Source organism: Pristis pectinata, chromosome 15 (genome assembly GCF_009764475.1).
Source record: "Pristis pectinata isolate sPriPec2 chromosome 15, sPriPec2.1.pri, whole genome shotgun sequence".
NCBI lineage: Eukaryota > Metazoa > Chordata > Chondrichthyes > Rhinopristiformes > Pristidae > Pristis > Pristis pectinata.
In genome coordinates this window covers 1,189,586-1,204,869 of record NC_067419.1, presented here as the reverse complement: position 1 = coordinate 1,204,869, position 15,284 = coordinate 1,189,586, and the positions used below count along the sequence as shown (strand labels likewise).

At 46.6% G+C, this 15,284-nt stretch overlaps 1 protein-coding gene across 4 annotated transcripts in view; it reads left to right on the top strand.

Moving 5' to 3' along the window:
• The window catches only part of LOC127578365 (DENN domain-containing protein 5B-like), a 235,198-nt gene that overhangs the window by 200,271 nt on the left and 19,643 nt on the right, over positions 1-15,284 (top strand). For all 4 annotated transcript variants that reach the window (XM_052030309.1, XM_052030310.1, XM_052030308.1 and 1 more), the window contains 5 exons: positions 121-199; positions 1,783-1,864; positions 3,292-3,420; positions 9,711-9,832; positions 13,173-13,318. In XM_052030309.1, coding sequence (XP_051886269.1) covers positions 121-199; positions 1,783-1,864; positions 3,292-3,420; positions 9,711-9,832; positions 13,173-13,318 — 558 coding nt within the window. The remainder of the gene's footprint in view (positions 1-120; positions 200-1,782; positions 1,865-3,291; positions 3,421-9,710; positions 9,833-13,172; positions 13,319-15,284) is intronic.

Genomic DNA, 15,284 nt, shown 5'->3' with positions numbered 1-15,284 from the left:
TTCCTCTTCCCTCTCAGTCCCGGTGCACCCTCTTGCCTCCACAGATGCTGCCTGACCAGCTGGATTCTCCCAGCATTCTGCATTTTGTTCAGAACTTGTTCATTTGTTTTATCATCTCAGGGGAAGTCAGCACTCTGGTCCCACCTGATGCACTATCAGGAGTATGAGGAGAAGCGGGAAGCAACTGTGGAGACCCCAGGTGAGCAGATCCCTGTTTGTAAGAGGTGACTATTGCTTAAGAATATCTCGGGGATAAAAGGGAAAGAGCTTGGGGGTGGGGATTGGGAGGAAGGTGGTGCTGAGGAGTGGGCGGTTCCTGTTTAACCTCACATCAAAGCTGTAACAATGCTCCAATTGGAGTGTTCAAAGTCGGGTGTACATGCAGTCAGCATTGTGCAGAAATAGTGAAGCAATCTATTGGTATTGGTTTATTATTGTCACTTGTACCGAGGTACAGTGAAAAACTTGTCTTGCGTACCAATCGTACAGGTCAATTCATTACACAGTTACACTGAGTTAGTACAGAGTGCATTGAGGAGTTGGTACAGAGTGCATCTGCCTCTGATGAAATCACTGAAGCATCGCTCTTGGAAAACTATGTATGTTTCTGGTTCCCACAGGACAGTGAGGAGATTGCCTCTTTTGAAAGGACACAAAAGGGAGCGAACAAAACGACCGAGGGCCAGATAGATGAGAAGCAATTATTATAGATATAGTCGTGCTCGAAAAAAACGCAGTGAATATGATTACTGTTTTAGAATTCTCACAGATGGGATAACCATGGCTACTTCCATTTGTGTTTCAGTCTGTGCAGTCTAGTCGATCTGAAGAAGCAGGGGGGAAATTCAAAACTAATCTGTGGAAGTATTTCAGTGAATGAATTGCAGTCTATGGAATGAATACCCTCAGGGAAACACTCAAAGGCAGCTAGTTGTGATTCATTCAAATGCAAATTAGAAGTTCAGAAATTGCATTTTGGATGCAGTGTGTGAATAATTGAAGGGTTGACATGTGGTGAACATAGCCTCTTTATGAGGGACAGTTGACTTTGACCGTGAGGCTTCCAAAATACTGGCGTTCCTCACTCCTTTTGTGGGGCGCTGGTGAGCTAATGGAGAGAGATCAGCTGGCACCGTTAGTCAACTTGCCTCACACTTTGTCCAGCTCCATACAAATCAGCACCAAGACCCAACACCATGACCACCCCTCCTCCACCATATAGAGAATGTTTGGCTGGGATTACAGTCCCCACACTCATGGCAACATGTTACGTGTAGGCACAAAAGGCGGCAGATGCCAGAATCTGGAGCAACACACACGACGCTGGAGGAGCTCAGTGGGTCCGGCAGCGTCTGCGGAGGGAACTGGACAGATGGAGGGGTTTCAACCTGAAACGGCAACAGTCCATTTCCCTCCACAGATGCTGCCTGACCCGCTGAGTTTATTTGCAAAATGTTAAATGTTGCTGTTTCTGGTCGAATACATCCTGGAGCTATCATCACAAGACTCCCTTCCCTTGACCCCTCCCCAGCAGTGTCGTGAAGATTAAATCTTTAATTCCTGGAGACTCGGGAGCACCCCTGGAACATTGACAACCTAAAGCTGAAACAATCTCCATCTCAAGATCCCTCTTAACCACCTATGGCTGTCTTTACGCTGTCTTTATACAATGACCAGGAAGCAGTATATCTTTATAAATGCTCTACAGTTGGTGATAAATCTCTCACTGAGCCTGGCCTCTCATCAGCCTGCTGTCTTCTGCTTTTCCCAATGTTCCCACAGTTGCAGCCGGGCCGGAACGGCGGAAGTCGGAGTCAGGACTGATCTTGCCAACCCTCAAGGTTTCCCTCATCCATGACATGAGGTATTGTGTAACTGGGGTCTCTACACTTATACCATCACCTCGATGTGTGTCTGCACAGACAAACATACGCAAACATACCTACACACAGTTGTGCATCACCAGAGATACTTCTAATCCAATTTTAGAATTGAAAGTTACCCTGTAAACTGTGGCATGGCACATTTGATGTTCCAATCAGAAGCAGTGTACAATGGAGAGATCACAGCATGGGGGAAGGCCACCCTAGCACCAGACTGAACTGTTTGTCCATGTTCCTTGTGAGCTTGCTCACCACCCTACACGATGCCAGAATGGTGAATCCTTCTATTCCTTTCTCGCTCGCACACTTATCCAGTTTCCCTTTAAATCAATCAATAATTCTCCCTCAATCACTCTGCAATGGTAGATTCCGGATTCCCGTCAATCTGAGTTAAAAAGTTTCTCCAGAACTTGTTTGTAATGGCTTCTATTTTTGATGTACCCCGTCCACAAGGAACCATCTCCTCACTTGCCTGAGCACACTACTTGCCAATTATTTTGAGACCTCATCTCTCTCTCTCGAGAGAGAGAGAGAGAGAAGGATCCTAGCCTGATTGGTCTTCCTGATAATTATACCCTCTCTGTTCTGGTCACCGTGCTTGTAATTTTGTTCGGCATTTTCGTCCCAGTGCCTCTGCTTATTCTGTTGTTTCTCTGCATAAGGCAGTGCCTCAGGGGAATCTACATTATTCAGAACCTATCTCCCCCACCCTCCTCAGATGTTGTTGGCTGTCAGTTTTATTGTCTTTGCTATCAACTGTGCCTCTTATTTTATACAATGAGTCACCATAAGATCATTGTAAAAAGACAGCCTGCAACAGAAAGACCGATCTGCCTGTTATTTATACGGCCTGATTCAAATGGACGGTGGCCATTAAACCTCCAAAAGCACTTGCTGATAATTGACACACAGGCAATTTCTTGTCAACACGTTATAAATAATTCAGCATGTGGTACTTCACCATCTGTTAATGAAAGAGAGATTTGCATTTATATAGCACCGTTTATGTTCATCAGAACGCTCCAAGGTAATTTACAGTCAGCGAAGTACTCGCACACAGTGTGGTACGAAGAAAGGCAGTTGTTCGAGGATAAATATTGACAGGAGAGCTGCCCTGCTCACCCTTGAGTAGCGCAGGAGCAACTTTTGTATCTGTCTGAGAGGGCAGATTACAGCCTGAAACACAGGCCTATCCGACAAACACTGGGTTCTTCGAGAGTACCCGACTTGATCAGGATTCGAACCCACCATATCCCGACTCAGTCACCAGCTAACACCCCGTGCGATTGGCCTGCCCACTCACAATCTCCACCCCTTGGAAAACACAAAATCATTGTGAATGAGGCAGGAGGAGAGGAGGGAAAAAAAATGATTCCTTTCAAAACACTGATGTCACCTAATCTTTCAGACATGTCCAGCAAATGAGTGAGATCAAGACAGACGTTGGTCGTGCCCGGCTTGGATCCGGCTCTCCCTCGAAAAAAAGGTGCTTTCTCAACAGCTCAAGCAACTGTTTATTCAACCAAAATCTCATCAAGTAAGTTTAAGGGATTGATTTCTGTTTAAATGGTTGAAGAATACTTTGAAAACCTATGGGATTCACAGAGTTTTACTGCACAAGAGGCTGAATTTCTTCAGTGGTCATAGAGTTATACGGCATGGAGACAGGCCCTTCGGCCCATCTCATCCATGCCAACCAAGGCAGAAGGCTGAAGAAACAGGAACTCGAGGGTAGCGATCTCGGGATTGCTGCCAGTGCCACGTGATAGTGAAGGTAAGAATAGGAGGAGGATGACAAATAAATGCGTGGCTAAGAAGTTGGTGCAGGAGGGAGGGTTTTAGATTTTTGGATCATTGGGATCTTCTTGTGGGGAAGGTGGGACCTGTACAGAGAGGACGGGTTACACCCGAACCTGAGGGGGGCCAATATCCTTGCAGCCAGGTTTGCTAGGGTGGTTCAGGAGGGTTTAAACTAGATTGCGAGGGGGAAGGGAACCAGAGGAGTAGATCAGAGGAAGAAGGGGATGGGGAAAAGTCAGATCTAACAGGTAGAGAGGCTTTGAGGAAGGAGAAGCAGAGTACAGGCTATAAAAGCAGTAAGGTGGATGGGCTAAAGTGCATTTACTTAAATGCAAGAAGCATCAGGAATAAGGGAGATGAACTGAGAGCTTGGATAAGTACATGGGACTATGATATTGTGGCTATTACAGAGACATGCCTGACATCGGGGCAGGAATGGATATTGAATATTCCTGGTTTTCAGTGTTTAAAAGGGATGGGGGGGGAGAGAAGAGGAGGAGGGGTGGCGATACTGGTCAGGGACACCATTACAGCTGCAGAAAGGGTAGATAATGTAGAATGATCCTCCCTAGAGTCAATATAGGTGGAATTGAGGAACAAGAAAGGGGCAGTTACCCTCCTGGGAGTATTCTGTAGGCCCCCCGGTAGCAGTAGGGATACTGAGGAGCAGATTGGGAGGCAGTTTTTTGGAAAGCTGCGAAAATAACAGGGTTATTATAATGGGAGACTTCAACTTTCCAAATATTGATTGGCACCTACTTAGTGCCAAGGGTTTAGACAGGGCAGAGTTTGTTAAGTGTGTCCAGGACGGATTCCTGTCACAGTATGTTGACAGGCCGACTAGAGGGAATGCCATATTAGATCTAGTTTTAGGTAATGAACCAGGACAGGTGACAGCTCTATCAGTGGGTGAGCATTTGGGGGACAGTGACCACTGCTCCATAACCTTTAGAATTATCATGGACAGGGATAGGAGCAAAGAGGACGCGAAGATATCTAACTGGGGAAAGGCGAATTATGAGGCTATAAGGCGAGAACTTGGGAGTGTAAATTGGGGGTGACATTTTTGAAGGGAAATGTACTATGGAGATGTGGTCGATGTTCAGGGATCTTTTGCAGGATGTCAGGATGACCTTTGTCCCGGTGAGGCAGAGAAGGAATGGTAGGTGAAGGAACCGTGGGTGACGAGAGAGGCGGAACAACTAGTTAGGCAGAAGAAGGCAGCATACATAAGGTGTAAGCAGCAAGGATCGGACAGGCCTCATGAGGAATATAGAGTAGCAAGGAAGGAACTTAAGAAAGGGCTGAGGAGAGTGAGAAGGGGACATGAAAAGGCTTTGGCGAGTAGGGTTAAGGAGAATCCCAAGGCTTTTACTCGTACGTGAAGAGCAGAAGGATGGCTAGGGTAAAGGTAGGTCCGATTAGAGACAAAGGTGGGAAGATGTGCCTGGAAGCTGTGGAAGTGGGTGAGGTTCTCAATGAATACTTCTCTTCAGTATTCTCCAAGAAGAGGGGTCTTGATGATGCCGAGGAGTGTGTTGGTGAGGGTAATGTTCTAGAGTATGTAGATATTAGAGAGAAGATGTGTTGAAGTTGTTAGAAAATATTAGGACAGATAAGTCCCCGGGGCCTGAAGGAATATTCCCCAGGCTGCTTCATGAGGCGAGGGAGGAGATTGCTGAACCGTTGGTTAGGATCTTTGAGTCCTCGTTGTCCACGGGGATGTACTGGAGGATTGGAGGGTGGCGAATGTTTGTCCCCCTTACTCAAGAAAGGTAGTAGGGATAGTCCAGGGAATTACAGGCCGGTGAGCCTTACGTCTGTGGTGCGTAAGCTGTTAGAAAGGATTCCAAGAGATAGGATCTATGAGCATTTAGGGAAGTCATGGACTGATTAGGGACAGCCAGCATGGCTTTGGAAGGGAAGATCTTGCCTCACAAGCTGATAGGGTTCTTTGAGGAGGTGACCAGGAAGATTGATGAGGGTAGTGCAGTGGATGTGGTCTACATGGATTTTCGTAAGGCGTTTGACAAGGTTCCGCATGGTAGGCTTCTTCAGAAGGTCAGAGGCCAAGGGATCCAGGGAGGATTGGCCGTGTGGATTTGGAATTGGCTTGCCTGTAGAAAGCAGAGGGTTGTGGTGGAGGGAGTGCATTCGGATTGGAGGGCTGTGACTAGTGGTGTCCCGCAGGGATCGGTTCTGGGACTTCTACTCTTTGTGATATTTATTAACAACTTAGATGAGGGGGTGGAAGGGTGGGTTAGCAAGTTTGCAGATGACACAAAGATCGGTGGTGTTGTGGATAGTGTGGAGGGCTGTCGAAGCTTGCAGAGGGATATAGATAGGATGAAGAGCTGCGCTGACAAGTGGCAGATGTTCAATCCAGAGAAGTGTGAGGTGGTACACTTTGGAAGGACAAACTTCAAGGCTGAGTACAAGGTAAATGGTAGGATTCTGGGCAGTGTAGAGGAGCAAAGGGATCTGGGGGTTCATATCCACAGATCACTGAAAGTTGCCTCACAGGTAGATAGGGTAGTTAAGAAAGCTTATACGATGTTAGCTTTCATAAGTCGGGGGATCGAGTTTAAGAGCCACAAAGTGATGATGCAGCTTTACAAAACTCTGGTTAGGCCACACTTAGAGTACTGTGTTCAATTCTGTTTGCCTCATTGTAGGAAGGATGCGGAGGCGTTGGAAAGGGTGCAGAGGAGATTTACCAGGATGCTGCCTGGATTGGAGAGTATGGATTATGAGGAGAGACTAAAGGAGCTACGGCTTTACTCATTGGAGAGAAGGAGGATGAGGGGAGACATGATAGATGTATACAAGATATTGAGAGGAATAGATAGAGTGGACAGCCAGCGCCTCTTTCCCACAGCACCAATGCTCAATACAAGAGGGCATGGCTTTAAGGTTATGGGTGGGAAGTTCAAGGGAGATGTCAGAGGGAGGTTTTTCACCCAGAGAGTGGTTGGTGCATGGAATGCGCTGCCTGGGGTGGTGGTGGATGCTGATACATTGGACAAGTTCAAGAGATTGTTAGATAAGCATGTGGAGGAATTTAAGATAGAGGGATATGTGGGAGGAAGGGGTTAGTTAGTCTTAGGTGTGGTTTGAAGGGCGGCACAACATGGTGGGCCGAAGGGCCTGTATTGTGCTGTATTGTTCTATGGTTTGTCCCATTTGCCTGTGGTTGGCCCATATCCCTCTAAATCTTTCCTACCCATACCTGTCCAAATGTCTTTTCAACATTGCAATTGTACCCATGTCTACAGCTTCTTCTGGTAGCTCGTTCCACATACTTACCCTCTGTGTGACAACGCTACCCCTCAGGTCCCTCTTAAATTTTTGCCCTCTTCCCTCTAAATTTATGATCCCTCGTTTTAGACTCCCCTACCCTGGGAGAAAGTCTGTTACCTTATCTACTCTCCTCATGGTTTGAAATACCCCCATAAGGTCACCCCTCAGCTTCCTACACTCCAGAGAAAAAAAGTCCTAGCCTATCCTAATCTGAGATAGCCTTCTTCACTGTCCACGACACCACCAATTTTGGTGTCATCCGCAGACTTCCTAACGATGCAGACTACATTCTCATCCAAGTCGGTAATACAGATGGTAAACAACAGTGGACCCAGCCCGGATCCCCGCAGCACCCCACTGGTCACAGCCCTCCAATCTGATCACCAACCCTCCAGTACCACCCTCTGGCTCCTATCACCGTCAATCTGCCTTTCACATTCATTGGAAATCCCAAATTATACCTCATGGGAGTGTAATCACTGTCATAAGATATGGAAAGGAGGCAGCCAGATAGCGACAGCCAGCTGCTGTAAATAGCAAAGAGAAGGTGATTAGATTCTTGTTTTGGTGATGCATGTTGGGGAATGAATTTGCCCCATCTCAGAGGGAACTTCCCCACTGTGTTCGAAACAGTCCAGCTGTTCATCCAGTTACAACTGGGGTGCTTTCCTGGAAGATGGTTTATGAGGTGAAGATCTGAAAACGGTAACAGCTGGACAAAATGCAAGATGGGTGTTTGGGTACAGTGCATTCCATGTGTGGAGAGTTCTGCACTATTTGGAAAACAGCATTATAAATCAGAGGCAACTATAGTGTTGTAGCTAAAGTTCATCAATCGAGCCTTCGTAAATCTGTACCGTAGGGTATTTCTCTGCCTAAAGGGGACAGATGGGGCTTCACCTCAATGAGGCATTCCAGAAGGGTACCTCCAATACTAGAGCACCCTAAGTAGTGTCACGCCAGAGTGTGAGCTCCAGTCTCTGGAGTGTGGTCCAAATCAAGCCATTTGACTTGGAGGCAGACAAGCCATCACTGAACTGTACTGACACTCGAGAGAGCGATTCCACTCACAGTGCGTCTGCTAACTCTCTGTAAAAGTTATCCACAGTGCTGGGCCCCCGCCTTTTGGAAACTGTTTGCGTTACCATTGCTGGTTTGGCATTCCTTGGCTGAATAACAACCTGCATGTAAAAAATAAATTCTCCCAGCCTCACCTGCCAGACTGACTTGCTTCAAAGCATTCATTCACTCAGGGGACCTAAAACCCAGGAAATACATCTCCCCCCCAGTTTACCCGACTTCATCCAGACTTAAACCTCCTGAACTGCAAATTAGGCATCACCTCAATATTTAACTAATGGGAAACAGGAATTTAATCACCGGATCTTAGAGGGATACACCTGTATGTCCTTAACATTACAGTGCAAACATGCATACTTCCTAATCTTGCGTTACACATTTTTCTTTTGGTGATTACTGGGGGCAATCTGTGCCTTTGCTTGCTCTAACTCTGCACATACCCCCAATGCTTCTGTTTGCTCTGTTCTGGATGTTTCTCCCTCTAGTTCTGGGCCCTTCATGATCATGACTGGAGGTTTGCTGTACTTTAGAATAAGGAGGTCTTTGTTGCCAAGATAAATGCTCACTAGAGTTACAGATTTACTCACATGTACAAATGATTTTCCCCCCAATTTATCTCATTGTAATCCAGATCTCATGGACCTGATATCTTCAGGTTTTTGATCATTCCCTTTAATCTCAACCAAACGATCACAAATGCCACCAACAGTTCATTGTCAGAATGCAAGGACGTGAATACTGACTCATATTATTGCTATTTTCCCTGTTATAATTTGCACTGTCCTACATAACACCAAGCACACATTCGAGAGAAAGCTAAAGTTAACGATGTGAGAACAGGGAAATGGGAGTGTGAAGATGTGTACTTTTTTTTATGTTTCCACCTTAATTGATCCAACTAGAGAACAGGCACAGTGCTGTTGAAAGTTGTTTATCGAACCCCATCAAGTCCTTGCCCATCCCTTCTACTCCCTGCATCCCTTTAGCTTTAAAATCCTGGCTGCTTATGCATTCCCATTTTAGTTTATTACTCTACCATTACCTTCAGCTGCCCTTGCACTAATTCCATCCCTGTACCTCCACAGCTCTCCCTCTTCCCTTTGGGCCAACACAGTGGTGCAGCTCGTACAGCCGCTGTCTCACAACTGCAGTGACCCGCGCCCCCCCCCCCCACCCCCCCAGGTTCATTCCTCTCTGGTGATCACCGGCGCTGTCTGTGTGGAATTTTCCATGTTCTCCTTGTGACCGATTTCCTCCCACGTTCTGAAGACGAGCGGGTTGACAGGTTAATTGGCCACTGCAAGTTGTCCATAGTTTGCAAATGAGTGTTAGAACCTGGGTGGGAGAGTTGATGGGAATGTGGGGAGAAGAAAATAAGATCGGTATAAATAGGCATTTGGTGGCCAGTGCGGACTCTGTTCTGTATGGCCCTATTTCCTAAAACCTCTTTGACTGATCTATTGGTTACTTGTGTGAAATCATGCTAACTGGCAAACTTCATCTGACAGTGTTCCAGTAAATCATTTTGGGCCATTCCACTAGACTGGGGGCACTCTGTAGAAGCAAGTTATTGGTATTTTAATCGTCCTGCGGTCAGAGGAGTTGAATATTCAGCTGGTATTGAACGTCTACGTTTCCTCTCAACAGGAAGCTATACAAGCGTTACGCCTTTCTACGCTGTGAGGAGGAGAAGGAGCAATTCCTGTATCACCTATTGTCGCTCAATGCCGTGGACTACTTCTGCTTTACCAGTGTTTTCACAACTATTAGTAAGTAGAGACAATGCACATCTGGACTGTCAAAAAATCCCGAGGTTAATTCCGAGAATTATTTTTTGCACCCAACAATTTACTTTCTGGAAAGACATTGGAGTACATTCGACAGTACAGAGATTTAAGCACTACACTTCAGCCTGACACTCGTGCTGAGAGATTGTTGCTTGGTCGGCAGTGTTTCAGATGACGCTCTAAACAGACACCTCGCCTGCTCTCTCAAATGGCGTAAGGTGGTGATATCGCTCAAAGATGATGCCCTGGCCAACAATCGAACTCTCCTCTCCAAGGCAGCACTTTGGGGTTGAGGTGACTTGTTTCCAGTCTGGTTCTGAGGTAGCAGGGGAGGCCAACGTGAGATCCACAGACTCGGCCACACTGGGCTGGCTGCTCAATGGGATAGGTGGGTGAACAGTTGAGGTGGTCTGCTGTTCACACTGGGCTTTCTGCATGCTCCTGCTGAATGCACTCAAGTTTCTCAATGCTGTCCTTCAGCAGTCGTGACGCAGAGATTCCCCATGAGTTGGTGGAGATGTTACACTTTTTCAAGGAGATTTTGAGAACATCCTTAAATGTTTTCTTTGCCCACCTAGTCATCCCTTATTCCAACTGAGCTCAGAATTGCTATTTCAGGAGTCTGTTGTCAGCTGTAACCTGCCCAGAGAAGAATGAGAAACAAAGGACTGCAGATGCTGGAATCTAGATGAAAAACACGATGATGCTGGAGGAACTCAGCAGGCCAGGCAGCATCCGTGGAGAAAAGCAGGCGGTCAATGTTTCGGGTCAGGATGAAGATGGGAACAGGGGAAGTCCAATATATAGGAGGGAAAAGCAGAGCAGTGATAGGTGGACAGAAGAGGGGAGGCAGGTTGGGCACAGGCTGGTGATAGGTAGATGCAGGTGAGAGATAGTGATAGACAGGTGTGGGGGAGGAGGGGAGAGCAGATCCACCGTGGGATGGGTCACAGGTAAGGAGAGAGAGGGAGAAAAGGTAGAAAAGAAAGGGCTAGGAAAGGGAAGAAGAGAAGAGGCAGAGCAGAGTGAGTGTGGTTAGGGCCTCAGTGCTAGGTGTACTGACCTGGGAGAGGGCTCTAAGGGTCTGAAGTGAACTAATGTTGGTTCACTTCCACTTTATGGAGACTGCAGTGGTTGTATCTCTCCAGTGCTTCAAGGTGCCTTGTATAGCTAGGCCTTGTCTCAGAAGCATGCCGGAGGGCAGGGTTTACTGTTGAGGTTTTAGTCTTGAATTTCATATCTGCTTTCATTGGGAGTTGGCTGCTGAGATGTGGGGAGCATTCTTCAGGGACCGTTATTGTCCGAGACAAAAACAGAAACACTGGAAGAATTCAACCAGCAAGGCGGCATCTGTGGAAAGGGAAACCATTTGACATTTCAGGTTGGTGACCCTTGCTCAGAATGGGAGAGAGTGGAGGGTTTAAGTGCTCAAAGCAGAACTGGGGCAGAGTTGGCTGTAAGACGAAGGTCTACATGGAGATCAGGTGAGGAGGAGCATGCGTACTGACTGTTAGCGAGGCATTTGGTATTGGTATTGGTTTATTATCATCACTTGTACCGAGGTACAATGAAAAGCTTGTCTTACAAACCGATCGTACAGGTCAATTCATTACACAGTGCAGTTACATGGAGTAACCAGGTGTGAAAGTTCATAAGCAAGGCATTTCTGAGCCCATTTCTTTCAAGGTACAGTAGACAACGCTGATCCCTCCACCTGCACTCGGAGCTGATGCACAGTGAAGATCGTCATCATGCCGCTAGATGAAGGTAGTCCAGACTGCAGTTCAGTGAGCAGAACTTCAGCCACTGGGAGGACGTGCTTGAGGAGGACATTACGGTGACTTTCTCGGCAGACACAGCAGGGAGACACCTCTGTGGTTACCACAGTCGGCCTTGTCTCCTTTCTTGGTGAAGCCCCTTGGCCAACGCTTACCAAAGTGGATGGATGTGGCCATTATTATTCGTGGGAGCTTGCTGTGTGCAGATTGGCTGCAGCATTTCCTGCATTGATGAAGCCTAGAAGTACTTCATTGGAGGAAAACAAATTGGATTTTACCTTTGAGGAACAAGGGACTGCAGAGGCTGGAATCTGGAGCAACACACAAAGTGCTGGAGGAACTCAGCAGGTCAGGCAGCATCTGTGGAGGGAAATGGAAAATTGATGTTTTGGGCACCCGAAACATCGACCGGCCATTTCCCTCCATAGATGCTGCCTGATCCACTGAGTTCCTGCAGCACTTTGTGTGTTGCATTTTACCTTCAATAACTGCAAATAGATTAGCGTTCCTATTTCAAAACAAAAGTAATTTTTCTGCCTTTTCCTGAACAATCCAATCCACAGCTGCACACACAGTAATTATATGGCCATTAGAATTAGCAGGGGAAGTTTGACTAGGGAAAGGACCAGTTTCCTAAATGGTGGGTGACATCTCATTTAATCAAAATTCCGATCCATTTTCTAACATAAATTTGTATTCCATTAAGCATTTCACAGGAACAGGCCCTTCGGCCCACAACGTCTGCATCAAGCACAAAGCCAAATTAAACTAAATCTCTTCTGCCTGTACATGATCCATCTCCCTCCACTCCATGTTTATTCATGTGTCAATCTAACAGCCCCTTAAACACCACTATCATATCTGCTGGCAGCTCATTCCAAGCACCTACCACCCTCTGTGTTTTAAAGAAAAACTTTAGCCCCACATACCACCTTTTAAACTTCCCCCCTCTCACCTTAAATGGATGTCCTACAAAACCGTATTATTTCATCAGTACAACATGAATAAATATTTACCACTCTTCCTTTGAGAGCTGGCAATCCTTGCTACCATTTTGGGTTTTTAAAAGAAATTGGATATGGGTATTGGGCAGGGGAGGAACAGCCACGACCTTATTGAAAGGCAGAGCCTGCTTAGGGAGCCCTGTGGCTAAGTTGATCTCCTATGTTATATTCTCAAGATTGTCCATCTATTTTTGAGGAGTTGTTTAAGACTTTGTCATTGGCCTGGAATGCCGGGAGGAACTTTCCTGCTCTGATGTGAACTGGTATCCTGATCCTCCTGCCTTTTGAGAGGGGTGTCAAGGCATTGGATTATATCACAGCTGAAAGACTCCTTCCGTGGAGAATGAGAGCAACAGTCACGGTGATGTGTTCCGTGTCAGGAGTACAACTTAAACTCTCAGCTTTCTGATTCAGAGACAAACCACCCGTTGAGCCTCACAAGAGCAGCTTCACATATAAGTACAGTGTAGGTGGGTGCGAAGGAAAGGAGTTATTTTCTGTTTAGCAGTGATTTCTGCCACGCCTTCTTGCTTCCCACAGTGATCCCATACAGAGCGGTCATAATCCCCATCAAAAAGCTGAGTAATTCCATCACCACCTCCAATCCTTGGATCAGTGTGTCGGGTGAACTGGGTGGCACCGGGGTGATGCAAGTCCCCAAGAACCTCTTGGAGATGACATTTGAGGTGGGTATATTGGCATCTGACTCCGTTACTTCACTTACACTTTCCAACCAAAAACATTCCAGCACTGTTTTAAAAATTTCACCCCTTCAAATTCCTCCCTATCCTTAAAATCCCTTCCTGCCCGAAAACTCTCCGAGCCACCCTCCGTTTCTGCCCTCTTTATCACCCCTGAAATTAATCTGCCATGCCTTAAGCTGCATGTGGCCAAGCCATGGAATTTCCATCTCTGCACCCCCAACTCTCTCCTCCTGTTTACTTCCTATCATCTCAGCCTCTCCGTGGAAATCCGTCTCTTTGACCCTGGTTTTGGTCATCTATCCTATTATCTTTTATAGTTCTGCATCAAAGTTTGCTCATTAACACTCACGTGGACCCTTCAGGATATTCACTGTGTCTAAAGGCCTCCATCAATGTGGGTTGTTGCTGATGAGGACTTGACCACCTTTTCCGTAACGCCTTTCGTGTTCTTCTCAGGACATTACAGAGCACAGTGGCGCAGCTAGTAGGACTGCTTCCTCACAGTGCTGGAGACACAGGTTCAATCCTGACCTTGGGCACTGTCTGCGTGGAGTTTGCATGTTCTGACTGTGACCACGTGGGTTTCCCATGGGTGCTCTGGTTTCCTACCACATTCAAAAGGCATGGGTTGGTAGGTTAATTGGCCACTAAAGTATCCCTGGAGTGCAGGTGAGGGGGAGAATCTTGGGGGGAGTTGAAGAGAATACTGGGAGAATTTTAAAAACTGGGTTTAATAAAGGATTCGTATAAATGAGTTGTTGATGGTTGGCACAGACTCGGTGGGTCAAAGGCCCTGTTTCCTTCCTGTATCACTGTATGACTCTATCACTTAACTGCCAACTTTACTTCTGAAGTGTAGCCAACACATTATCAATTTGTCCACAGCAGGATCCCACAAGGAGCAGCGTGGCAATGACCAACAAATCTGTTCTCAAGGTATAGACTGAGAGATCAGTATTGGTCAGGGCATCAAGTGTGTTCTTGGCAAATTGTAACCTATCCATAGGTACCATTCTCACTCAGTTGCCTGCTTCGGTTAATAGGAAGGACTAACCCTGTGGCTGGGTGTTCTCTGGCAGGGAGCACTATTCCAGGCGTCATGCCAGTCACCAACTAACATTGAACCCATGGGTGCTCTCCGATCCAATGACCTTCGAACCCAAATACTGGAGCATCCCATCGTCAAAGTGGCTTTCAAGAACCATTGTTTTCAGTTCTAACTCCTTGAAACAGAACCAAAATCTCAGCAAACTATTTTGATCTCAATGATCTTAAACCAAGTTGGGGAAAGCTGACTGGTATTTTAATTAATCTCACCCTCTTGATTCACACTGGTAGCAGAGGAGAACACCGAGGGAGGGCATTGGGATTGATTTTGGATTGCTCTTATGGAGAGCCCCAGTAGGCACACTAAGCCAAGTGACTTGCTCCCCTGAGGAAAACCTCTGTGGTTTTGTGGGACTTGTTTGATTTTGACCCCTTGCAACATGCCAGGTTTGCTCATCCAAATTCCTGTGGCAACTGAATATGTGTATGATACAATCTGTGAAGTTTCTTCCCAGGTTTTTGCATCTCATAGAGCCATACAGTGTGGAAGCAGGCCCTTCACCCACCAAGGCTGTGTCAGGGATTGAACTCCCAGCCATAGTGGTCTCATTTTATTCTCCCCACACTCCAGTCAACTTCTCCCAAATGCAACCTTTCACCTGCTCACTTGGGGCAATTTACAGTGGTAAGTTAATGTCGTTAAGATGTGGGAGGAAACTGGAGCACCCAGAGAAAACCCATGCAGTCACGGGGTGAATGTAGAAGCTCTGCGCAGACAATGCTGGAGGTTAGGATTGAACCCCAGTCTCCAGAGCTGTGGGGAGGCTGTAGTACCACCTGTGCCACTGTTGTGTCCCATCTCATCTTCACACGTTGCTGATGTTTACTGTGATTTGAAGTC